Genomic DNA, 25,089 nt, shown 5'->3' on the forward strand with positions numbered 1-25,089 from the left:
TCTCTATTACAGTTCCTGCCTCTGTGTTCCTGCCTTGAGTTCCTGCCTTAACTTCCCTTGATGGTGAAATAAAACCTTTTCTCCCCACATTGCCTTTGGTCATGGTGTTTTACCACAGCAACAAAAGGTAACTAGAACAGAGATGGTGGAATTACAATGATTTTGGCAATTACAACCTTCAGATTTGGTACCCATGAAGGGAGAAAACTGGATGCAGAAGCTCTGGTCCTATGATGATGGAAGCCAATACTTTGCTAAACCATGAAACGAAGGTGGCTATGGTGGTTCCAGCAACAGCAGTAGCTGTGGCAGTAGCAGAAGGTTCTAATTACTGCCAGGACAAGGTTTAGCAGAAAAGGAGTCAGAGAAGTGACAGGAAAGCTTCTGGTTACCACAGATCATGAACTCAGCCAAGCACAGTGGTGACAGGGCTAGTTGCTACAAAGAAGACATGTTTCAGATAATACTAACTTGCATGTGCAAAGATTTGTGACTGTGTAACAGGTTTAATTTCTGTTCTATGGAAAACATATTCCAACAAAGATTTCTTATATACACATTTTTTTCTACTCATGCTGTTGACTGCTAAATGTAATAGTGTAGCCATAACACTGAATGTGTGCCATATATATATATAGTCTCAGAGCCAACCATGATGGCATCCCATTCTCCCATTCAATACTTGGGATATAGAGGCTGGAGGATCAGGAGTTCAAGGCTACCTTGACCTACATAGCAAGTTTGGGCTACAATAAGACCCTATCTCAAAAGTTTTAAAATGTAGAAATAAAGTAAGGAATGGGTGGTCAGGAAAGACTCAAGAAAATCTGGCTCCACCCCAGTGAATAAGACCTCCATATTTCTCCACATTACTGGCTCTGTTTTCCTTTTCTCTTGCTGTGATAAACACAATGACCAAAAGCAACTTAGGGGAGGAAGGGATTTATTCAGCTTACACTTATAGGCCGTCATCTATCCTTGAGGGAAGTGATGGCAGGAACTCAAGTAAGAACTGAAGCAGAAATCATGGAGATATGTTGCTTACTGCCTCACTCACTGGCTCATGCTCAGCCAGCTTTCTTAGAAAGCTTAGGCCCTCTTGCCTAGGGACAGTGCCACCCATAGTGGGCTGTGCCCTCCCACATCAATCATCAATCAAGACATTTTCCCCCAAAATTAGGCCAGAGACTACTTTGATCCAGGCAATTCTTTACCTTTAGATTCTTTCTTTCCAGGTGAGCCTTGGTTGTGTCACATTGATAATACAAATTAACTAGGACACTATTAATTTTCCAGAGGGTCAGAGTCCTGGGAGCAGGCACTCGATTGGCAAAGCCACAAGCACATGCTCACTCCCTTAACTCCTTTGAAGCTCAGGAATAAAGAATGGGCTATATAATTTCAGTAATACAGAAGTTCTACCTCCAGTGAATATAATAGGACATTTGGAATTTTTTTTTTTTTGAGACAGGGTTTCCTTGCAGCCCTAGCTGGCCTGGAACTATGTAGACCAGGCTGGCCTCAATCTCACAGAGATCTGCCTAACTCTGCCTCTGAGTGCTGGGATTAAAGGCATGCACCACCATGCCATTTAGACCACTTAGGCCAAAACAGTTACAGGAGCAGATGAATCATCAAGGCAGAGTCAATGAAGGGGTTCATGGAAGAAAGGAATATGAAGAGAAAGAATCGGAACAATGCTCTGGAGAATCTGGAACACATTTTAAGAGGCAGGGAGATGAAGAGGGCCAGCAAAGGAGAGCCAAAAGAAAAGAATCAAGAGAGAGCTATGTTTAAGAGTCAACAGAGAGTTTACAAGGCTAACTGTGACCTTTAAGAGAGCAGTTTGAACAGAGCCTTGGATGCAGAAGCCAGATTGTAAATGGAGAAGGAATTAATGGTGAGAGAAGCAGGGACACAGTAACTTGAGCCAAGAGCTGCACATCATAATTCACTTTACTGTAATGGGGCCTACAAAAGATGTTAACCTGGGATAAAAAGTGGTACACTGTTGTGTAGCACTTCATCATCACTTCATTTGATCTTCACAACAGCCCTATAATAAAAAGTCCTAGTCCCACTTAGAAACAGAGGAAACTATATACAATATCCAGAGTTAAAGACAATTATAACTCTTTTCCAGGAATGCATATTGTTAATAGGTATCAAGAGATTTAAAGAAGTATTCTCCGACCCTGAAATTCTTCTTTAAAGGACTTTAGCCAAACCACTATTTTGCATGCACACAGATTTACTGACAAAATTGTTCACTGTAACAGGAAAGAACCCAAAGCAAGCTAGGTCTAACAAGCGATCTACATAAAGTGACACACAATTTTTGCCAAATAATGTTGTGGAATGAACTAGCCAAAAAATGAAGAGGAAATGGTTTACAATTTGTGAAATGGACAGAGCAAACAAAATGATATGTACAGTATAACTCCATCCTGTGTGTGTGACACATACATGTGTCATTTTCTTAAGGAATTCCCCCCTGTATTTCTCAAGATTTCTACACAGAAAAATATTGCCTTTATAAGGTTTTCTAAAGAAGGCGTTGCATGTTTTGTTCTTGTCTGTGATCAAACAGGAATGCCCAGAGAAGGAAAAGCCAGAATTCTCCTGACTTCTGATCATCCCTTCTTCCACCTGGGCTGCTATTTCTTATATAGACCAGCAGCAAGGGAGAATAATCTCAATAATGTGAAAATGTCTTCCTATTTGATTCCTTTCAACATTCAGTTAAAACAAACCCTCTACAGGCTGGAGAAATGGCTCAGTGGTTAAGAACACTGGTTGGTCTTGCAGAAGACCCAGGTTCGAATCCCAGCACCCACATGGCAGCTAACAACTGTCCGTAACTCCAGTCCCAGGGGATCCAACAGCATCTTCTGACCTCTGCAGGCATTGCACAACACAGGTGCACTTACCTACATGCAGGTAATACATGCATACACATAAATTTTTTTAAAAAAATTCTCAAACCCAATGTGCCAGAAACCCTAAAGTACAAGGCTTTTTTTTATACTTAAGGACAAAGCATGTGAACAGTTGTACATTGCTGCAACAACAATAAACTTTATGAGCCTTCAAAATGCTTCTAGATGTGTGAGCATGACAAGCCTATAAAAATGAACAAAGACCCAGCCTAGACCCTACAATTTAGATTCTAGTCTGTCCACAACCTGGTTTGGACTAGGTAAGCACCCAATAGTTAAGATCCAAGAGGTAAGAAAAACCCCCAAATCATACATGCCACTGGAGGGGTGTCTTCCTAAAAGCAATAAAGAAGACTGACCTGGGTGGGTATACTGATGCACATCTGTAATCACAGCACTTCAGAAGTGGAGGCAAAAGGATCAGGACCTCAGGGCTAGCCTGAGCTACACGGCAACATAGTAAGTTTGAAGCCAGTCCGGGCTACAGTATAGGAAGAAGGGGAGGAAAGAAGGGAAGGGAAGAAAGGAAGGAAATGGGCACTGAGGTTGGAGGAGGGGACTACCTATATTAAAGATTCTACAAGGCTAATTAACTGATTGGAATTTCAGTGGTTGCAGAGAGGTAGAATGTTGCAGGTTCCCAGCAAATTAATGTGGGCTATCTTTAATAGCCATTTATGGCTCACCTCTATGTTTGAACCAACATCTATCCTTGTGGCTAACATGCAAATCCTTCTGGATGGTATAAACAGACCACCAATTTCTACCAACTAAAAGGGTTAAAAATGTCATCAGCATCTGAGGCTTCCCAGCTCTGCTGTAATCTGCCTACTTGAAGTTCCCGTCAATGTATTTGGAAAGTGCCTTGGTTTATGACTTTGTTTCGTTGTTACTAAGATAATTTCACGGAATTATTACCAGTGAGAATATGGTATTGGGAGCACTCTGAATGTTTCCCAGGCCATGGGCACTCATATTTGGCTCCAGAATCAACTCTATTTCCTGTATTGGTGGGAAAGGAAGGAGGGAAAAGGGGGACTTTAAAAGATATGCATTGTCTGACCCAGGTTGCCAGGATGTCTAGCACTTAAGACACAAGAAAAAAACAGTAACTTTGGTGTCTTCTGGCCCAACGGGTCCCACCCAAGGCTCTCCTCCAGGAGGCCACCCCGAGGCCTGCGTTCATCGCTAGTCTGAGGGTTCCAGGGACAAAGATGTGCACGAGCTAGGCCACAAGAACCTGCCGCCGGGGCGCGAGTGAGAATGGGCACGGCCCATCACGAGGGCAGGGCTGGGTATGTTCTCCACCGTTAACAGTGCTGGTTAGGGAAACTCCCAGGTCCCTAACATGGGAACATGACTTTCACCAGCCTCTTCAAAGATGAAACAAAGTCACTCCCAAAAGTCTTCCTACCCAGGCATTCTCCGCGCATGCGCAGTGCGAAAATTGGCTTCAGTGCCAGAACTAAGCTACGGTATCTGTCCTGGGGACGAATTACTACTGACTTTCCGCAAACTCCAGCCGAGCGGAATGAACTGACTGGAACAACTTAGGACTATGGTCACAAAGGGGCACTTGGGGGAACGGAGCAGATATGAAGATGGGGGAATGGGAAAGGTAAATCTGCAGACCACCAGGAGCAGCGAGAAAATGCCCTTAGAAGCGGAGAGAACTGGCAAACCGGGTCCCTGCGACCGGACTTCCGGCTAGGGGGCGTGGCCTCGCGCTGTCTCTGGACGGGGCGGGGCCTGCTGGGCAGAGCTGGAGCCGCACCCTAGCAGAACTGCGCAGCTCCAGTCTACACCAGGCGTGCGAAGGTGATCCAGGTAAGTGCTGGCACCTGTGGGCTGTGGGGGCTTTGGCTATCTGGGGCATGAAGACCCTACACACGCGCACAGCGTGTAGCCCAGCCACTTGCAGCGGAACAGGGTCTCTCTCCAGCCTGGCTCCCTTTGCCTGTCAAACTCTGCATGTCCGTCCACTTTGCCCTCCGCCTGCCCTGCGTCCTCTCCCTGATTGAGTTGGCTTTGAAGGCCTAAGTGAGACCGAGCCTTCCTATCGATAACTCAGGAAGAATCTCAAGGTCAACCCATCCTTAATTTCATCTTTGCCTCCCCTTCTCTCCTCCAACTGTGCAGTCTTGGGGCTTCCTCTCCCGGCCTTCCGGAGCCCATCTGACCTTACTCACTGCAGTGCTGGTACAGAGGATGGGCGAGGAGGGCACCGCAGTGGGAACCGGCCATGCGGGCCTGATCTAGCACTGGTTTTATAAGTGGCTTGCGAGCGCTGCACCAGCTGCTGTTGCTAGGATCCTTCGGAAAGGGTCTCGGAGGGAATTGTGTTTGTTTTCCTCTGCATTGGAACCTGGACATGGGTCATTTTTCTAGGAAAGAATCTTCATCTCTTCCAGGGATTTCAGCAAGTTTCTTTTCTCATCTGGAGTTCCTGCAGAGCCGCAAAGGTGGGGCAATTGCAGGAATGTGGCAGGGGTGGAGACACTGAGTCATTCCTGCTAATTGTTTCCTTTCTAGGCACAAATTTACTAGTAGCCTAGGCCACACATTGGAAAGGAGTTGGAGGAAGAGCAGAAACAGTCGAATAATTGAAAAAAACTACTGAAGGTTAGGACTTGAACCCCTTAACTGGGGACAGGGGGTGCCCCAGAGGGATGTGCTTTCTGCTCTGCAGGTATATACTGCGGGCCTAGGTGTGGAGTTGCTGTGGAATCCCTCTGCAGATATCACGGTGGGAGCCAGAGCCAGGGCTTCACATGGAGAATCTGTAGGTCACCTGCAGCCTGGAGTGTCTGGGAAATACCCAAGGTTATTGGTCCGGCTTACAAGTATGTTTTATTTCAGTGCATCAGTATTGAAAGTATATTATCTGAGTCTGGGAATCCAGAATGTTTATTCTCACAGGAGCTAAATTTATCTAAGGAGTTAAATAAAACTAACATCTGAAATCCAAACAAGCACTTTCACCCTGGGAAGACATTCTGTTAGGCTTCCTTCTGACACAATGTTACAGAAATAGAAAACTTTGTCAAGTGATTCTTTTTTTTAAGTCAGTGTTACTATATATAAAATGACAGTGACACTGTGGCCAACCATAGAAACTGCCCTCCTAGGGCTTCCATAGATTAAGGAACAAAATCTTGCTGCCTGTGGAGGCCCACAACTTTCATCCTAGCACTTGGGAGAGGGGGTGCTGAGGTAGGAGGATGCTGAATTCAAGGTCAGTCCAGGCACTTTATTGAAACCTTGTTACAGGAGAAGGGCAGCCTTCCCCTCATTTAGTTTTCCTCCTACTGACCTAGAATTCTGAGGGAAATAATCCTAAATGGGAACTCCCTCACAGGAGGATAGTTCAGAAAAGAAACACATGGAAGAAGGGCTTTACCATTATCCAGAGAGATGCTGAAAAGCCCTTGAGCCAATCAGAAATGAGAGGTCAAATCAACCTGTCAAAAGTAATTTAATGCCTACAGAACATTTGACTGTATTTAAACATATTATTCCCTATATTTATACTTAAATATTCTGAACCTATATTTATAGTACCATAGCTGGCCATTGTTGACTAAGAACCATTTAGGATTATAAAGCAATATCTGTTTAAAAGAATATGCAGCTACTGTTTCTGCAACTGAATGGGGGGGATAAGATATGTATCTGTAGTCAAGTGCATGTGCACACACACATGTGAATACCTGAGGTCAGCCTTGGGTGTCTTCCTCAACCATTCACCATCCTGTTCTTTGAGGCAGGGTCTCTCATTGAACCTGAAGCCCACTAATTCATCTACAGTGGCCAGCCAGAAAACCCCAGGGATCCTTCTGTCTCTGCCTCTTAAACACTGGGATTACAGACACACACTGCCACACCAGGCTTTTTACATGGGTGCTGGGGCTCTGAACTCAGGTCCTTATGTCTGCATGGCAAACACTTTACAAACTGAGTATCTCCCAAGTGCTAGCAGCTGAATTTATTAATCCCACTTATAAGTATGCCAACCCTTTGAATAAGATCTCTCAGAGTTGACTTATCTGTCTTTGTGGGAAGAAATGCAGCAATGTGGCAACAGGAAAATCACATTATTTTCCAAAAGCATGGAGAATTTCATAGCCCCTCTTACTCTCAGTTCTCCATAGATTTGATCTACTCATTAAATGGAATGTGGGTTCTAAGATTTTGGTGCTGCAGCTCTTGTTTTTTTGGTGTTTTGAGACAAGTCTCATTCCACAGCCCAGACTTACCTTGAATTCTCAGTCCACCTAAATCAGAGCCCCAAGTGCTGTGATTATAAGCATGTACCATCATACCAGGCTTTTACTTTTTTTAAAAAAAAAATAAGTGGTATTTTACTTCCCCTGCTTAAGAAATGCAAATGAGAGCTGGAGAGATAGCTCAGCAGTTAAGAGCACTGACTGCTCTTGCAGAGGATGCAGGTTCAGTTCCCAGTACCCACATGGCAGCTAACAACTGTCCATAGTTCCAGTTCCAAGGGATCAGATGCCCTCTTCTGTCTTCTGCAGGTATTGCCTAACACAGATGCACATACACACATGTAGGCAAAATACTCATACACATGAAATAAAAATAAATAAATCCAAAAAATTGTTTTACAAAGAAATACAAGCTGGGCATGGTAGCACATACCTTTAATCCCAGCACTCAGGAGGCAGAGGCAGGTGGATCTCTAGGAGACTGAGGCCAGCCTGGTCTATGTAGTAAGTTCCAGATCAGCTGGGGCTACAGGAAGACCCCGTCTCAAAAAGACCAAAAATAAAAAAATAATAAATAAGTAAATAAGAAATGCAAATGATTGTGCCAAAGCCTCCTTCTAAGTCCCAAGAGGTATGGGAGCATTAAGACCCTGCTTTAGACAAAAGCCAGCAGCCTCAGTTCCTTCCTTTGATGCCTGGTACCCTCACAGGGATTCAGCATCTGCTAAGCTTTATAAAAACTCCAAGCTATCTACCTTTTTCATGATGGAGAAGTAGTGTCAGTGTGACTCAGTCAAGATTCTTTTTTCTTCTTCTGGAAGTCACTAGTTTAGTTGACCTGTGACTGTAGGCTCCTGTGTAATGCCAGTTAAGTGACAGGATTGTGAGAATCGTGATGTGGTAATGAAGAGCCAACTTCTGTGTTGCCTTGCCAGGCTGTACACTAGAAACTGGAGGAAGCACTCACCGTCCTGTAACCTCTCCTTTGCTCATGCTTCCAACATTGAAATGAAAATGTTCCTTTCTGGATCTCTCCCAAGTTTTTTTTTTTTTTTTTTTTTTTTCTTCTTTCCAATTAGAAACATCACAAGCTATAATCATTCACAGGCTTGGAGTTAATAATTGGTTCTGTCTTCTTGTAAATATATTTTATGTTCAGGAGAGAGTCGATGAAGGTACAGATATTTCAAAAGAGGTCAGCTGTTGTCAAACTTGCTCTTCTACTTGGCTCAGAGGCTGAGGCCTAAAGTGTGGTCAGTCTGGAGTCAGACTACCTGGGGTGTGGCAATCTAGGCTTTGCTCTGGGGTAGCTGTGTGATTTGATGCAGATTATTTCACCTTTCTGACAGTTCAGTTTCCTCACCTGCAAAGTAGAGGAAATAATACATGGTAGAGGTACTGTGAGGATTGAGTTGATGTCGATGAACTGCTTAGAACAGGGTTTGGTCCATACTAAAGAGTATTAAAAATCATTGATTCCTTCTCTTCCTCCTCCAGTCTCTGTTACAATCCTTCAGTCACGCTGACCTTCTTTCTCTCCCATATAAACATCAGCCCTCTCCCTGCTGTGTCCTCACCTGTGTTCTCTTTCACACATCCTGGTATGGCCTTCATGACTTCCATCCCAATCTGTCCCCCTCCTGGTTTATGGTCCTTTATATTGCATCTTCTGCATTCTGGAGGTTCAGACATTTCTTCTTAGTCTTGATGTCCATTGTAGCCCTGTAACTTGAGCACTATGTGGCATTTATAAGAGAATGGATAAGGGACAGGATCACTCTGAGAAAATACTAATGACAGTGATAGGCATGTAATTGGAGGCAAGCATGCTACTGGGTAAAATGTCCTGCACTGAATTTACCAAATCAGCATCACTGGATGAATTTTGTGATGTCTTTCTTCTTCTGTCTGTATCCTGTGGTTGCTTTCCTTTCTGTTCCCTGAGGTTGCCTTAGAAACATGAAGCAGAGTGTTCCCGGAGTTCAGTCTACCACCTGGGAGGCTCAGCTCCAGGCAGTCTAGCATGGACCAAGGCCTCCTGGTTAGGTATCCAGGACTCTGTCTCATGGAGCTATGAACATGAAGAATCTCTCTGTGACAAATCTGACATTACAGCTGCAGAGAAGCATGTTTATTCTGTCCTCTTACAAATCTGGTATGCTTGAATTCCTGAGGAGTAGAATCCGTTTTTCCCAAGGAAGATTCAGTGCCATTCAGGCATGTGTGTTTAGTGCCTTCACACAGAAGTCAAACTCCAAAAAGAAAAGAGGCAATGTGCTGATTTGGCCTTAATTAGCACAACAGTGCAAGCTTATCCCACATAACCAAGAGCCATTCATGTGGCCTCTTAAATCCTGATGATCCTTCCCTCCCCGCCACCTCCTACCAGTCCAGTACTGACAGTTCACCAAACCTCATCTGAAACTTGAATGCTTCATATGGCCAAAGCTGTAGCTATTTAACTATAGAGCTGAGTGTATCTGGATTAAAGGGGCAACTCTTCCATTTTCTCAACATGATTAACACATTGCTGAGGAATTAAAGAATATCAGGTTCTAGAAAAGAGCCATTTTTATGACCTGCCTGCTGGTGTTGGCCTCACTTGATTTGACAAGCAAGTGCTGGATGAATTAAGCTACATCTGTTTAACAAATTTTTTGTCTGTAGCCCTGGGAGAAATAACTACTGGATACACAATGCCATTTGGGGGCAATACAGTTCATCGGATAAGTTTTTGTTCTTCTTTTACATGTTTTTAAGTTAGTGATGACTGGGTGTAGTACCCCACACCTGTAATCCCAGTGCTCAAGAGGCAGAGGTAGGGGGATTTGAGTTCACTCTGACTTTAAAAAAATGTAACAGTCATTTAAAGTTTTGATATGAGACATGGACCAGAAGCCATTATAAAAATGTAGGATGTATGCAGGGAAATCCCACGACTCTCCTTTGCCTCCTTCTCATAGAAACAGAATAATTTCAGTGCTATTTCCCTCTCGTTTCTTATATTTCTCCACTAAGGTTCTTGTGGATTCAGGAGAGTCAGCTACCCTATTGGGATAATTTTGAGATCTATTTTCTCCTTATGGAAACATCCAGAGGCAGAAGTGAGGCTGGGTAGCTGCTGAGAGGAGCTTTAAGTGATTGAAGTGAACCTTTAGCCTCACCTGAGAGTTTCCTGAGCCATCGGGTATGTGGGACTTAGAGATATCCATTTCATATGATCAGACAAACCCCTTAGGTGACCATCGTTTTATGTTACTCTTACTAACATGTTGGGTGGGGTTCTGGTGCCAGGTGTGGTGTTGCATGCTTTTAATCCCAGCACTCAGGAGGCAAAGACAGGTAGATCACTATGAGATTGAGGCTAGCCTGGAATGGCCTGTATACAGAGTTCTAGGCCAGTTGGGGCTATATGTTAGACCCTGTCTCAAGAAAAAGTTGGGGTTTCCATGTAAAATACAATTGGACTGATAGCACAGGCAGCCATATAAGGGTTATAATGAGACAATGGGGAGTGATGGCTTCAAGTTGACCTGAGACCGTTTTATCATGGTCCCTTCCTGGCTACATCAACATAAGACACCAACTAAAAATTTTCAGTACAGTAAGTGTACCCGTGTTGTGCAATGCCCTTGGAGGTCAGAAAAGGGCACCTATGTACCCGTGTTGGATTGCCTTGGAACTGGAGTTACAGACACTTGTTAGCTGCCATGTGGGCACTGGGAATTAAACCCAGGTCCTCTGCAAGAGCAGTCAGTGCTCTTAACCACTGAGCCACACCCCTTCTTTTTTTTTTTTTTTTTTTAACTTTAGAACAAAGAGAAGGCAGTTCTTTCTCTCTGAAAAAAATCAAATTGTCATTTAGGAAAACCTAAGGTGCTCTATAAGTTGGTGACTCAGGAGTGATAAGTTATTGGGACAAGTGCCCAGGTCCATAAATCCTGACTTTTGCTCTATTTATACAACGTTGATTATGTCCTGGGGAATTCCACTGGGCAATCAAGAGGACTTGGGTACACATTGAAAGAGAACATCACCCTAGGAGTGTTCCATTGAGTATAGCTGAGGAAGGTTGTGAGCAAGTCTTGCTGTAACTGAAGGAACTCTGCCCCAGTGAGATAAGGCCAGGAGAGGCAGAAGCAGGAATAAAAAACAGAGTTGGTCCAAATTTGAGTGGGAGAATAACCATGTTCCCAGGAGAATCTATCAGTAGAATTCCTAGAGGAGAGCACCAAAGCCAAACAGCTTATGAAACTCCACACTGCTGCCTCATATCCTAAAATGGAATGTATCTTCTAGTGGTTAGACCAACAGTGCCATATTTTAAGCCTAGATTTGATCACTCTTAAAGTAAGATTCTGGGATGGCATACCAACAGTCTCCTCATATCTACTAACAAGCTATAGTACATAGCTGATGCCTTGAGTGCTGGTACATCTCACCCCCACCTTGTAGACCTCCAGGCCCTGCTGGTTACCTGGGTGCACTTGTTCTCTTCCTGGAAACCCACCATGGCCTGGGGCTTTTTTGGCAAGTACCAGATACTTTGATAAAGTTTAAACATAAATAGAACAAATAAACAAGTGTTGCTGTGTTTTGAGAATGCCAAATTAATTAGATTTCTAAAGTATTCTCAATAGAGGCATTCATGGAAGACAACCTCTACCATCATATAATGGTGAAAAATTGAACACTTCCTCCCTAAGATGCCGGATAAGGCAAGGATATCTGTGCCTGCCTCTTCTAGTCAATATTGTATTGGCTCTAGGTAGGGCCATCCATCAAGAAGAAAATAATAACAGTAATAAAAGTTGTCCCCATTGAAAAGGAAGCAGAAATGCTATATTTGTAGATGATCGACTCGGTGTAAAGTATTCTGAAGATCCAGGGGCTGGGAATATAGATATAGATATGCATGTGTGTGTGCATGCGTCTGGTGTCTAACTTGTGCAAGGCCCTAGTTTCAATCCCCAACACCACAAAAACGTATGAAACCCAAAGATCCTCTGTCTGGCTCTGGGCTCCTGGGACTGCTGTGCCCTGGCTCTGTGCCTTCCCCTTTGCTCTTAGAGTGAAAGTCCAGGGTGTGACTGTACTACCCAGAACACAAGCTCTGCCAAGGATTTCTCTCTGTTGCTGCAGAGGCTAACAGAAGAGGTGATTCTAACTTTTGAGTAAGGAACAAGCCCAGCAGTGTGACTTAGTAGCTAAGGCTCAGGCACCAGAGTCAGTCTACCTGCTCAGAACCCAGCTCTGCATTCACCAGCAATGGAGCCTTAGGATGATTACCAAATGCCCCTTTGCCCCAGTTTCCTCCTGTGTAAAATGAGAATGACAATAATAGTCACTGTCACATAGGATTACTGTGAGGATGAAGAGGGTTAATTTATGTAGAGTCGGTTCCAGTGTCTGGCATTTATTAGATCCCATAGGTATTCATGTATTCAGCATGTAGGGGTGAAATTTCCTGTTCTGCTATTTCTGCCAGATAGGATAAAAGATTCCATGAGAAGTTCACTGGAGGTCCCACTAAGTCATTAAATAAGGTTTTCACATAGCTCATGGTGCTGGTCATTCAGAATCTGAGGTACTCCGATTCATGGCATTGGAAGTGACGGTCCCTCAAAGGTCATCTTGTAGCACAGTGAGATTCACTTAAACTCCAACTCCTTTGACTAGTGAAAAGTCTTGTCTGGTGATCACGACTATGCAGAGAGATCCAAAAAACCAGAGCCTGTCACAGGTGAGGCTCACGGGGTCGTCTCAAAAAAACCTGAACCATCTTTCCTACTTATTTTATCTTCAGCCAAATATTAAAAACTGAAAAGGTCACACCAGTCTTGTGGGTGCATGCTGCACATGTAACTGGGCTTAGGCACAGTTCACTTGACAGAACACCCCTCCTCACCCCCATTGTGTTCTGAAGATACTGCATGTGCTGGATTGCTTTAGTGTCAACTTGACACACCTGGGTTGAGGGAGCCTCAACTGGGGAATTGCCTCCATTGGACTGGCCTGTGGCCACCTCTGTGGGGTGTTTTCTTGATTGTTGAGTGATGTGGGAGGGCCCAGCCCACTGTGGGTGGTGCCACCCTTGGGCAGGTGGGCCTATGTTGCATAAGAAAGCAGGTTGAGCACTGGTCAGGGGAGCAAGCCAGTGAGCAGCGTTCCTCCATGGCCTGTGCTTCAGCTCCTGCCTCCAAGTTCCTGTCCTGAGCTCCTACCTTGGGCTCCCTGATGAACTGTGACCCAGGAAATGTAAGATAAATAAACCCTTTCCTCCCCAAGTTGGTATTGGTCAGAGTGTTTTGTCACAGCAATGGAGAAGCAAACTAGAACAGCAGGGAGGGATATCCCCGGTCAGGAGCCTCCAAAGACAGTAACAGGATATACATATATCACAAGACAAATATGCTTCTGGGTTTGGCTCAGACACAATCATCATCTTCTACAAATTAACTCTTTGCCTAAAACAATGGTTCTTAAAATGTGATCTCTGGGCAGAATCATCAGTAATACCTGGGAACTTTTTGAAAGGAACATTCACAAGGCCCTTCTGGAGCCCTACTGAATCAGAAACTCTGAGAGGGGATGTGTCTTAGGACACCCTCCAAGAGGATTGAGAACCACCCATCTAAAAGACAGCAGCAGCGCTCTATTAGGTTAGTGACTAGTAAAAAAAATACAGATCAGAGGCTTATGTCTTCTGTTCTCTATGTTCAAGAGCATGTTACAGCTGGTCCATGGGAAACCCAGTGCAAGCATTCTGAGCATTCTCTTTGTCCAGCACCATGCCAAACATCAGGTCTGGGGCAAAGTTCTCAGGTTCAGGAACATTATCTTGTTGAGTCCACAAAGAGTTGCTAGTTGCACAAGGCAAGTATATAATCAGCAAAATGTGCAATCCACATGTACGCTTACACAAGAGAGGGCCTGTGTTATCAGTTATCAGTTCCTCAGCCTGGCCCTGGAAGGTATCTACTAGCTGTAGACTCCCACAACCCAGGGTGTGGCTGAGGCTGCCTGGGTGTGGACCCCTTCCTGGTGCACTCTGACCCAGGGGCTACTCTCTAAGGGCTGGGAACATCCATCCCTTTCCCCTGGAGTCTTAGAAAATAAGAATTTAGCCAATGATAAAATGTTTTTGAACCTTGATTGAATTAAACTGATCCTATCCTTAAAGGACCTGACCATTTTTATTACTTGGATTTAAGTTTTTAGCAGCTATGACACAGACCTCTTAAGTAATTCATAATCCATGGTTTCAGTATATACTTTGGAGGTAAGAAAGGAAGAAATAGTATAGGTGCATACTTTATACCAGGTACTGTATAAGATGACGAACATTGTCTCTGAGTGGGGGGTGGGGGTCATTCCTGAAAAACACCTGAATTTGCTGCCGACATCTTTTGTTCCTCAAGTGTCTGTGCACACTGTATAATCATGAAGGACGCCAAACCACATGGTCCCACTCGCAGAGTTCAGTGGCAGTTGTAGTTGTCTGTGTTGAGTGCAGGAAGGGCCTACAAAGCAGGACTCTTCACTTTGTGAAATGTGTAGAGGCGCTGGGAAAGCCCTTCTACCCTTCTGGAGGGCAGCTTTCCACACTTTGTTCCGACACCTGTGCACATGTGTCTGAAGCTCCTGTGGAAGAGCCCCTGAGGGTAGAAGAGTTGTTCTCCACCACAGATCACAAGGTCTCTGCAAGGTCCACTCTAGAACAGACACACCTCCCTACTTTCTGCTAGTTCTCTGCCTTTACCCACTGAGCCATCTCACCAATTCATTTGTCTGCCTTTCAAGGGCACCTCTCAATAGTGTGACTCTGCTTACCCTGTCCAGGTTCAGACTCACTAACCATCACCTTCCCATAGTGTGAGGAGAGTGCTTTATGAATGTTTCTGACTTGTAACAGAGACATCTACTCAAGAGGCATTTCTTCATCTCACCAACTAGATACTTGTAAGGCATCAGAAAAACAGAGGTCAGTGACTAACCCCCCCCCCGCACCCCCCCACACACTAGTGTTTTTCCTGGGCTAGCTAGAATATTTTATGAAGAATTCTAAAACCTTCCATGGCCTGAGATCTGAGACTTACAAACTCTGACTTAAAGCAGATAGGTCATTTTATTATCCTTATAAAGGCAACTTCAGCCGGGCATGGTAGCACACACCTTTAATCCCAGCACTCAGGAGGCAGAGGCAGGCAGATCTCTGGGAGTTTGAGGCCAGTCTGATCTCTATATCGAATCCAGGCCAGCTGGGGCTACAGGGAGACCCTGTCTCAAAAAGACAAAAAAAAAAAAAAAAAGGCAGCTTCATTTTAAAAAGCCCCTTTGGCCTGATTGGGTTTAACTCCAAGGATGTCAAGTAGGCTAGAAGGTTCAATCATTTATTTTCAAGGAGCTGTTCAGAATTCATACCAATTTTTTTTCGCTGTAATAATTACTGCTGTAGCTTCCAACATGCACTGACTTTGTAAACTTGAGAGGAGAAGAGAGGCAAGGAAACTCGGAGGGCAGCCAGGCTCCCTTCTCTGCATCTGGCCAGGTGGGGCTGCTGACCTGGAGAGGCCCTGTGCTGAGTCATGGAGACAACCCCACCCAACCTGTGTCCTGCCCAGCTGAAGGGCAAATGGGCAGGGCAGGGTGAGGATGGCAAAGGAGAAAGCTGATGAGAAGTACTGTGTACTACACTGTGGTCAGGGAGGGAACAGGTTTAGGGGGCATAGGGCCCCTCTTTTTGGTCATTTTGAAACAGGGTCTCCCTGCAGCCACAGCTGGCCTGTAACTCTCTACATAGACCATAGACCAGACTGGCCTCTGTCTCATAGAGATCGCCCACCTCTGCCTCCCAAGTGCTGGGATTAAAGACATGTGCCACCACTCTAACCCCAAATGTTATTTTTCCAAGTCAAACTTTTTTAAGATCTGAGCAACTTGCTGACCCCCAAATTCCATATTAAGAAAGACACCATGACCCGACTGTTCAGCTGCCAATTTGCAAACACAACTGAAAGAGGATATTGAAGCCAAATGAATCTGAATTTGACTCATATCTCTAATACTTCCTGTTTTAGACTGGCTGCAGTTCAGAAACTCCAGGTGTTCTTTAGATGGTAGGGATACTCCCATCATGTTGGTTTGTTTTTAAAGATGGCTAGAAACATTCTACAGTAGGGCAGCCCCCTGAGGTGGCTGCCTGACACCCATCAGGGATAGACTTTTTTTTTGGTCAGTGTGTATGTGTATGTGGTATATATGTGCACACACATGTATGTGGCAGCCAGAAGACAACCTGATCTATCACTCCTCAGAAGCCATCCACTTTGTTTTTTGAGACAATTCTCTCACTGGGACCTGGGGCTTAACCAATTCATCTAGACTGACTGGCCAGCAAGCTCCAGGGATCCTCCTATCTCCACCCCCTAAACTGGGATTATAAGAGCATTGCCACTGTGCCTGACTTTTTACCTCAGTGCTAGAGATAGAACGCAGGTCCTCAGCCTGGCCTCAAACTCATGATCCTCCTGCCTCATCCTCTTCAGCATTTGCCTACCTGTCTGGGCTGCTATGACCAGCAGGAGATGGGCATTTTAAATAATATTTTATTTTGCCAGGCGTGGTGGCACACACCTTTAATCCCAGCATTTGGGAGGCAGAGACAGGGGGATCTCTGTGAGTTCAAGGCCAGCCTGGTCTACATAGTGAGTTCCAGGACAGCTGGGACTACAGACCCTGTTGCAAAAAAGACCAAAAAAAATTTTTTTAATGTGTATAAGTGTGTTGCCTACATGTATGTAAGTGTGCCTGTGTCAAGCAGTGCCCATGGAGGTCAGAAGAGGATGTCAGATCTCCTGGAACTGGGGTTATGGATAGTTGTTAGCCTCCATTTGGGTGCTGGAAATCAAATCCAGGTCCTCTGCATGAGTAGTACTCTTAACCACTGAGCCATCTCTCCAGTCCTGAGATAGACATTTTTAAACCAAAGGAGCTCCTGGCTTGGGGCAGTCATGCATGCAGTAGAGAGTCAGTTGAACATCTCCTGACATGTTGTAGATACTCTTTTGGTCCTGTGTACTCTGACCTCTTCCATCTGGTCTTCAAAGTTCATGGAGCCTAGTGGACAGCACTGGTAGACTGCAAGATGGTTAGAGCTTCTACACACCAAGTTTGTTCTTAGTGATACACAATCTAAGTCCTTCCTCTGGGAAAGGATAAGAGCTTAAATGCTGAACACTGAAAATTGAACTACGGTTGGCTTTTTCTCCAAGCAATTTTATTATGAAAGCTTTCATATGTATAGAAACATTCAAAGAATTGTAACTTGAAACCTCCACATAGTTGACAGCCTCAATCTATAATGGTTGGCTTTGTATTATCAATTTTTAATGCATTTAGACATAACTTGCAGATATTGTTTTGAAATGATGATTGTGATGGCTTGATGGGCAGCCTGGGTCCTCAGGAGCTGGCCAGACGCTGTCTTGTCCACACCATCAGCTCAGGAGGTCACCTATGCTTTGAAAGCACTAAAGCAGGGCCATTCCATATTGGTGGGAGACTTCTAAAACTACGCCAGCATGTGGCCAGAATCAGGGTGGAAGGGAGACCACAAGGTCCTGACTTCACAGTACCCCTTTTCAGAAGAGACATCCATGAGCCATTTTTGTAAATACTGTTTTGCTTCCTCTTTCTCCCCTGCCCCATGCCTTCTCTTTAGCACAGTACTATGTATATATGTGTGTGTGTGTGTGTGTGTGTGTGTGTGTCTTTTCAAAAATGCTAATTTTATTGACTATAACATTCTAGAAGCTAGGCGTGCTAGTGCACACCTTTAATCCCAGCACTTGGGAAGGAGAGGCAGGTGAATCTCTGTGAGTTTGAGGCCAGCCTGGTCTACATAGCAAGACCCAGGCCAGCTGGGGCTACAGGGAGACCCTGTCTCAAAACACACACACACACACAAACGTATAGGGTATATGCATGTGTGTGGTATATCATGCCTATACTTGATATATGCACATATGTGGCATGCATGTGTGTATAGTGTATGCATATTTGTACACATGTGCAAATGTATATGTGCACATGTACACTCTCTCACCTGTGCAAATTCATGTGGAGGCCAGAAGTCAACTTTGGGTATCTTTCTCTTTTGCTCTCTACCTTATTTCTTGAGGCAGGATCTGACATTGAACCTGAATCTTACCATTTCAGCCACAGTGACTGGTCAGGGGGCTACCAAGCTCTGCCTCCATCCCCACTCCCACCCCCAGGCACAGAGATACAGGGTGTTCAGGATCTAGATTCAGGTCCTCATGTTTACACAGCAAGCACTTTACCCACTGAGCCATCTCCTAGCTCTGAAACATCGCTTTGATGTGTATGCATCTGCTGGTAAGGAGGCATTGTGTTACACAAGGCCTCCCACCACACAATGCGACAGTGTTGGGTCAATTTCCTAGTGTGGCATGCTTTCTTTCACAGAGCCAAGATGGCTATCCTCTCTAAGGAATATGGTTTCGTGGTCCTCACTGGTGCTGCCAGCTTTGTGATGGTGATGCACCTGGCTCTCAACGTGAACAAGGCCCGCAAGAAGTACAAGGTGGAGGTAAGTGGGACCGCACACAGGCTGGTGCTTTTGTAGGCTTGTTCCAGACCGCAGGCTTATCCAAAGACTTGTTTTCGGTACTGGAGGGAAAGCCGAGTTGCTAATGTCAGGTGGTAGCAGTTTTCAGCATATACCTCTTAGGAATTCTGCTCCTAAGAGGCAGGAAACGTGAGGACTGCTGGAGAGTGGTTTCCATCTTGTTGGACTTTGTCTTTTCTGCAGAAAGACCAGGTATACTGGGATTAAATTGGTCTGCTTTGGGCTGGTGCTGTTTGCTAGGAACAGTGCTATTTTCTAAAGAGGATTAAGTACCAGCATTGTTTCCTAGTATGCCACTTTAAAAATAATGTCTTAAGGTGATTTTCCTGTTTTACAAGTGGAGAAGAGATGCTGAACTTAAGCCAGGCTTAGCTAGTAGCTGTAGGAAGGAGGTCTGTTAAGCACTCCCTTTAGTTCTAGCTGAGCTTGGAGGTTTACTTCTCAAGCTGTCCCTGGTGAGCCATTACATGTCTGTTTGTGTTTAGCATCTTGTAATTAGAGTCCCTCACTGGAGCTTCTTTTCAAGTTGTTGGGCTTTTTTTAGTCTAGCTGCTTCTCTTTTTATTCTAATAGACATTTCCAATAAAATCTTCACACACTCAATTATCTGTTCCCTATTAAGGGAAATCTTAAAAGGATGTGGTGTGTGATGACTCTTGGGAATCAGCCATTTCTCTGTGTGTCTCTGTACTGCTTCTACAATCCTCCTTGATGCATGACATCACTGGGAAACACTGGTGTGGCAGAAGCCCTCCTAGTTCTTGCACAACCACAACACAGTCACGGGTTCTTCCTACTGGAGACTAGATAGAAACATTGAGCCTCCTTCTGAGAATGGAAAACTTGTCACTACAAATATTGAAGCAGAAATCAAGTGTTCATCAAGAGTATAATAGAAGATGCTTTGGGATGTATTATTTTGAAGGTTAGTTTTAACACTGAATGATATGCTTCACCATTTGATTGATGCATGTTTTGTTTTAACAGTACCCTGTCATGTACAGCACAGATCCTGAGAATGGCCATCTCTTCAACTGCATTCAGCGAGCCCACCAGAACACGTGAGTGTCAGCACTGCCAGATGGCAAGGATGTCTGCAGATGGGTGTTTTCTGCCCATCACATCAGTCCTCAGTCTCTGCTTTTGCTGAGTGATAGCATGACAATCACTGGCACCTCCTGAAAAGTTAGTGTGTGGGGCTGACAAGATGGCTCAGAGGATTAAGGCACTTTTCACCAAGCCTGAAAGTCTGAGCTCGAATCCAGGGACCCACATGGTAGGAGAGACATTGTTCTCTGACCTCCACACATGCCATGGCACACCTGTACATGTACACACACACACACACACACACACGATACATAAAAATGTAATTTAAAATATTTTGAAGCTGTGTATGGTGGTGATGGTGGCACATGATGTTATTCCCAGCATTCTGGAAGCAGATGCAGGCAGATATCTGAATTCAAGGCCAGCCTAGTCTACACAGAAAGTTCCAGGTCAGCTGGGCTACATAGTGAGATCTCCCTTCCTCTTCCCCAAAATAGTGTGTAAACAAATTGAATACTGAATTAGATTAAGAATTTTTAGAATGGAAAAATTTCTAGCTAATCTTTTCAGAAAAGTCTTTAATGTCTTTTCTGATTGCTATGATAAGATTCTCTAACAAAAAGGAGCTAAGGGAGAATAGGTTTAGTCCAACTCACACAGTTCAAAGGTGCGGTCCATCAACGTGCAGAAGCTTGATGTAGCTGGTCACATCTCATCCACAATCAGGAAGCAGAGAGCAGTGAATGCAGGCTGGTGCTCAGCTCCCTTTCTCCATTTATACTGTCCAGGATCCCAGGGAATGGTACCACCATCCGTGAGTGGGTCTTCCCACCTCAGTTAACACAGTCAAGATAATCATCCACAGGCAGGCCTAGAGGCCCTTCTCCCAGGTGATTCTAGATTCTGTCAAGTTGACACTTAACCATCACAGTGTCTTACTGTTACTTCCCTTCTGCAGAGTTTGCAGTAGATCTTATCTAAACCGACTGTTTTCACTGCTTTTCTCTTCACTGAGACCATATACCTGTCAGAGAACTTAGTGAAGGATTTATTTTGGTTTACCGTTCTGAGGGAGCAGACTATTATGGCAGGGAAAGCCTGACATCTGGATTGGCTCCTGCTGGTGGTGGCAAGGACCTAGTGGCTGGTCACATAATGGCAGACAGGAAGTGAATCCTCTGCTGTAACCCTCAAAGCCCACCCCCAGTGGCCTACATCTGCCAATTAGGCCCTGTGTCCAAAAGATTCCACAACCTCACAAAACAGCGTCACTAACTGGAAACCAAGTATTCAAGCACATGGGCTTGTATGGGGCATTTCAGATTGAAACCACAATGCTGATGGGCCACCTCCATGCCTCAGATTCTGAGGACATTTTGGGTTCTGTCAGCAACCCTTCTCGAATCTGCCAAGACCTTCTTCGTTTATAGAATGTGAGGTTCTTTTGTTCAGCATGTTCATAGTGACCCTGTAGTCTTATACGGAGCAAAAGCAGGCAGGTGCTGGCACCCCATCTTCTCCCTGAAGTCAGTGTGTGTTTGTACTCTTGGACTTCTAACCTGGAGCATGAATGCAGAGTCCCTTAGTTCTATATATACATACTTATATGAGGGCACTTTTTTTTTTTTTTTTTTTTGGAGACAGGGTCTCCCTGTAGCCCCAGCTGGCCTGGAACTCACTTTGTAGACCAGGCTGGCCTCAATCTCACAGAGATCTGCCTGTCTCTGCCTCCCAAGTACTGGGATTAAAGCCTGTGCCATCATGCCTGGCAGAGGACACTTTTTAAAAACTTATTCTGTCTATTCCAGGTTGGAAGTGTATCCTCCCTTCCTATTTTTTCTAGCTGTTGGAGGTGTTTACCACCCGGTAAGTTTCTCCAGGGACTATTTATCTATTCAGATTTATTTCACTGAGCTACCTTCAGACCGGGGAGTAGGAAATGAACATTGAATGGGCAGCCTCAATGTCTACGTATCATGTATTTAAAACAATTTTATTTAGGGACTGGAGAGATGGCTTAGCAGTTAAGAGCACTGACTGCTCCTGCAGAGGACCTGGGTTGGGTTCCCAGCGTCCATATGGCAGCTACTAACCATCCTTAACTCAAGGTCCAAGGGATTCGATGTCCTCTTCTGACTTCCTCGAGCATTGCACATACATGGTGCTCTTACATTCAGGCAAAATTTCTTTAAAATTTTTGTTTAATGATTTGTTACAAAGTTCTTTAAAGCAGGTAACATTTCACTCATTTTTTGAAGATTGAGGAAAAACCTTGTAACTGCTATTTCATGAGGTCAACTAGATACAGAGTAGAGAATCAGACTTTGAACCCAGGTCTGATTCTAAAAGGTTTATAGCGATGATCATTTTCATTTTTCTCATCATTTATTCATTCATTGATGCTGCAAATGTTTACTCATATCTGAGGTTACAGAGGTGAACAAGACACTTGGGTTTATGAACTTCCCTTCAGTTTGGGTGGCAAACAGCACCATAAGTAATTTATGTGATATGTTAGAAGGTGGTAAATACTCAGAGACAAAAAGGGAGGTGGAAGGGGAATGTGGGGCTCAGTGATTTTGAATAGTGTGGTCAGAGCCGGGGCTCTTGCTGAGAAGGTGACAGTTAAGCAAGACTTACAGGAGGTGAGGGAGCAGGAGTTACAGGTGTCTGCAGCATCCCAAAGCCTGCTTTGTGAGCACTGGGAGAGAACAGCCTGGAGAGACTAAGAAACAGCGCAAACTGGGGGTTTTGTCTTAGGCAGTCATTCCTGCTGATACTTATTTTCCAGGATCAAACTCCCAACAAACAAAAAATCCTGACATAGTAATTAACACCACAAATAGTCCTACCCAGTTGGAAAGAGACTTAAGAAAGGGACCTGCTCACACAACCCACTATTGTTTTCCTCTTTCTCTGGCCAAATGGGGCACTCCAGAATGGCACCGGAGGAAAAGCCTTTTCGTTTTACATAAGGTTTGACTGTCTCCTGTCAAGGGTGTTGGGAATGGGGGGAGGGGATTTTTCCTCACAGCTGCATACTCAGGGGTTCACAATGCTATACATTCTCCTCACCTTTCCTTGTCGAGCCCCATCCCTGTTGTGTGCAGGTACAGCACCAACTGCTTCCAGCAGTTGCTGCAGTTGATGTCACTAGAGATGTTGCAGCCCAGCAGTCCTTCAGTCAGTGTGGTACTTAGGGGCCCATTTCAGACAGCAGGGTGTTCTATGAAATCCTGACTTCTGGTCAGTTTCCTCCCCTGACTCAGTCTGATAGTTCAGGCTGATGCCCAGGGCAAGACAGAAAGTTCCTTCTAATCCACCCATCTGGAAAGCTAGTACTCAGCTCCCAGCCATGCAGGCAGTTTATAGAAGAACTGTAGGTCTTTAGGGTTTTGCTGTTGTTTGGGGGAGGAGGGAATTTTAGTTTTTCCTGATCTAAACAAAGTACTTCATTCAATCTAACTTTGGTGGAGAGTATCTTAGCAAATTCATGAAATTATTAACTTTTGGCTAACACATGTATAGCCAGCTCTTGGTGTTAAAAGGTATGTTTCTTCAATGCAAACACTGAATAGTCCTTTTCTTTTAGCGCGTAGCTTCTGGCTTGGGCCTGGCCTGGATTGTTGGGCGAGTTCTTTACGCATATGGCTACTACACAGGAGGTAAGTACATGTTGACATCTGCAAAAGAAATGAATCTTAGATTTATCTTTGTTTGTGTGTATGCACACGTGTGTGCTGGTGCCTGCAGAGGCCAGAAGATGTTGGATCCCCTGGAGCTGGAGTTACAGGTGGCTGTGAACCATCAAACATGGGTGCTAGGAACTGAACTCTGGTCCTCTGCAAGAGCAGCAAGTACTCTTAAATTTCAAGTTCCCTCTCCAGACCCAGAAACAAATTTTAATTTTAAATTCTTTTGCTACTGTATTTTAACTCTTAGCAGGGCTTTAAGATAAGGGAAAGTAGCTTGATAATTAAAGAGGAAGGCTTATTCTCTATTTTTGTTAATCTTTGAATAGTAGTAAACCTTATTTTTTTAACTGAGCATTTTTGTGTTCTGGTTACTTTATATATGCTATGTAACCTCGTATAGATTCTGTGTCCAGATAACAGCCTATTTTAGAGATGAGGAGACAGTTTAAAAAATGGGCTTCTAAACTGGGTGTGGTGGTACATACCTTTAATCCTAGCACTTGGGAGGTAAAGGCAGGTGGATCTCTGTGTTAGCCCAGTCTGGTCTACATAGTGAGTTCCAGGCCAGCTGGGGCTACAGGGAGACCCTGTCTCAAAAAGACAATAAATAAATAAAGAAATAAAGAAATAAATAATAAAATAAAAATAAATAAATGGCATTTTTGAATTGTACTTCATTGACAGGGAGGAAAATGCATCTAAAGGTCCTAAAATAAAGTAGCTTTAATTATGTAATTCTCTAAATTCAAGGCAATGCTACTGTAGCATTACTTTACAAGCAGCATCTAACATACTGATAGCTCTAGGCTACAGTTGGTCAGCTTCCATAAACCAGGCAGTCAAATGTATGTCTTCAAATGCTGCAGTAGGACAGCTTATGGGTGGTCTGGTAACTTCTTGCTTTCTTCTTTTTCAGACCCTAGCAAGCGGTATCGTGGAGCTGTGGGGTCTCTTGCCCTCTTTGCCTTGATGGGCACAACAGTGTGCTCTGCTTTCCAGCATCTTGGCTGGATTAGACCCAGCTTGGGCGGTGGGTCAAAGTGTCATGTCACCACTGAAAAAATCATAGGGGTTCAACTCTGATTCATTTTGAATGACTTACCTTTATTTCCAGTTACATTTTTTTCCAAATATAATAAAAACTTATATGGCATTAGCCTCATATCTAAACCTACTGACTCTACTATGCATTTCTTTTTGAGTGTCTTTCTGAAATAATTAGGCTGTTCCTACTAGATAAGAGCAGAGCCAGTGGTATCAGGTATCCCTCATCTGTGAAGCTGAGAAAAAGTCTGACCGTGGTGTTCATATGTATGCCACAACAGTTAAAAAAAAAAATTAAAGTCTTCTGGTTAGAATCTAATATTGCTTGGTACTAATAATTATTATAGCAAAGGATTTTTTAAATCTATTGACGATTGCTTCTATTGCTTAAAAAGTTAAAAAGTAGACTAAGAAGAAGCAGCTTAATAAGAATCAATGTAACTTTGTACTTTTTTGTACTGTATCTGACTGCATAGGTGCAA

General features: G+C 44.1%; 1 protein-coding gene across 2 annotated transcripts; it reads left to right on the forward strand.

The window, feature by feature from the left end:
- The first annotated feature begins 4,610 nt into the window (after positions 1-4,610).
- Mgst3 (microsomal glutathione S-transferase 3) lies at positions 4,611-24,734 on the forward strand. Of its 2 annotated transcripts, none has more exons than XM_008848229.3 (6): positions 4,611-4,766; positions 18,656-18,779; positions 19,806-19,879; positions 21,677-21,734; positions 23,461-23,533; positions 24,480-24,734. In XM_008848229.3, the coding sequence occupies exons 2-6, from the start codon at positions 18,663-18,665 to the stop codon at positions 24,644-24,646; spliced, it is 489 nt and encodes a 162-aa protein (XP_008846451.1). In that variant the 5' UTR covers positions 4,611-4,766; positions 18,656-18,662; the 3' UTR covers positions 24,647-24,734. The 2 variants fall into 2 exon arrangements, with proteins under 2 accessions (XP_008846451.1, XP_029409465.1); XM_029553605.1 differs by lacking the exon at positions 4,611-4,766 and adding an exon at positions 5,537-5,561.
- Positions 24,735-25,089: the final 355 nt, after the last annotated feature.

Source organism: Nannospalax galili, unplaced genomic scaffold (genome assembly GCF_000622305.1).
Source record: "Nannospalax galili isolate Female #2095 unplaced genomic scaffold, S.galili_v1.0 scaffold383, whole genome shotgun sequence".
In the NCBI taxonomy this organism is placed as follows: Eukaryota; Metazoa; Chordata; class Mammalia; order Rodentia; family Spalacidae; genus Nannospalax; species Nannospalax galili.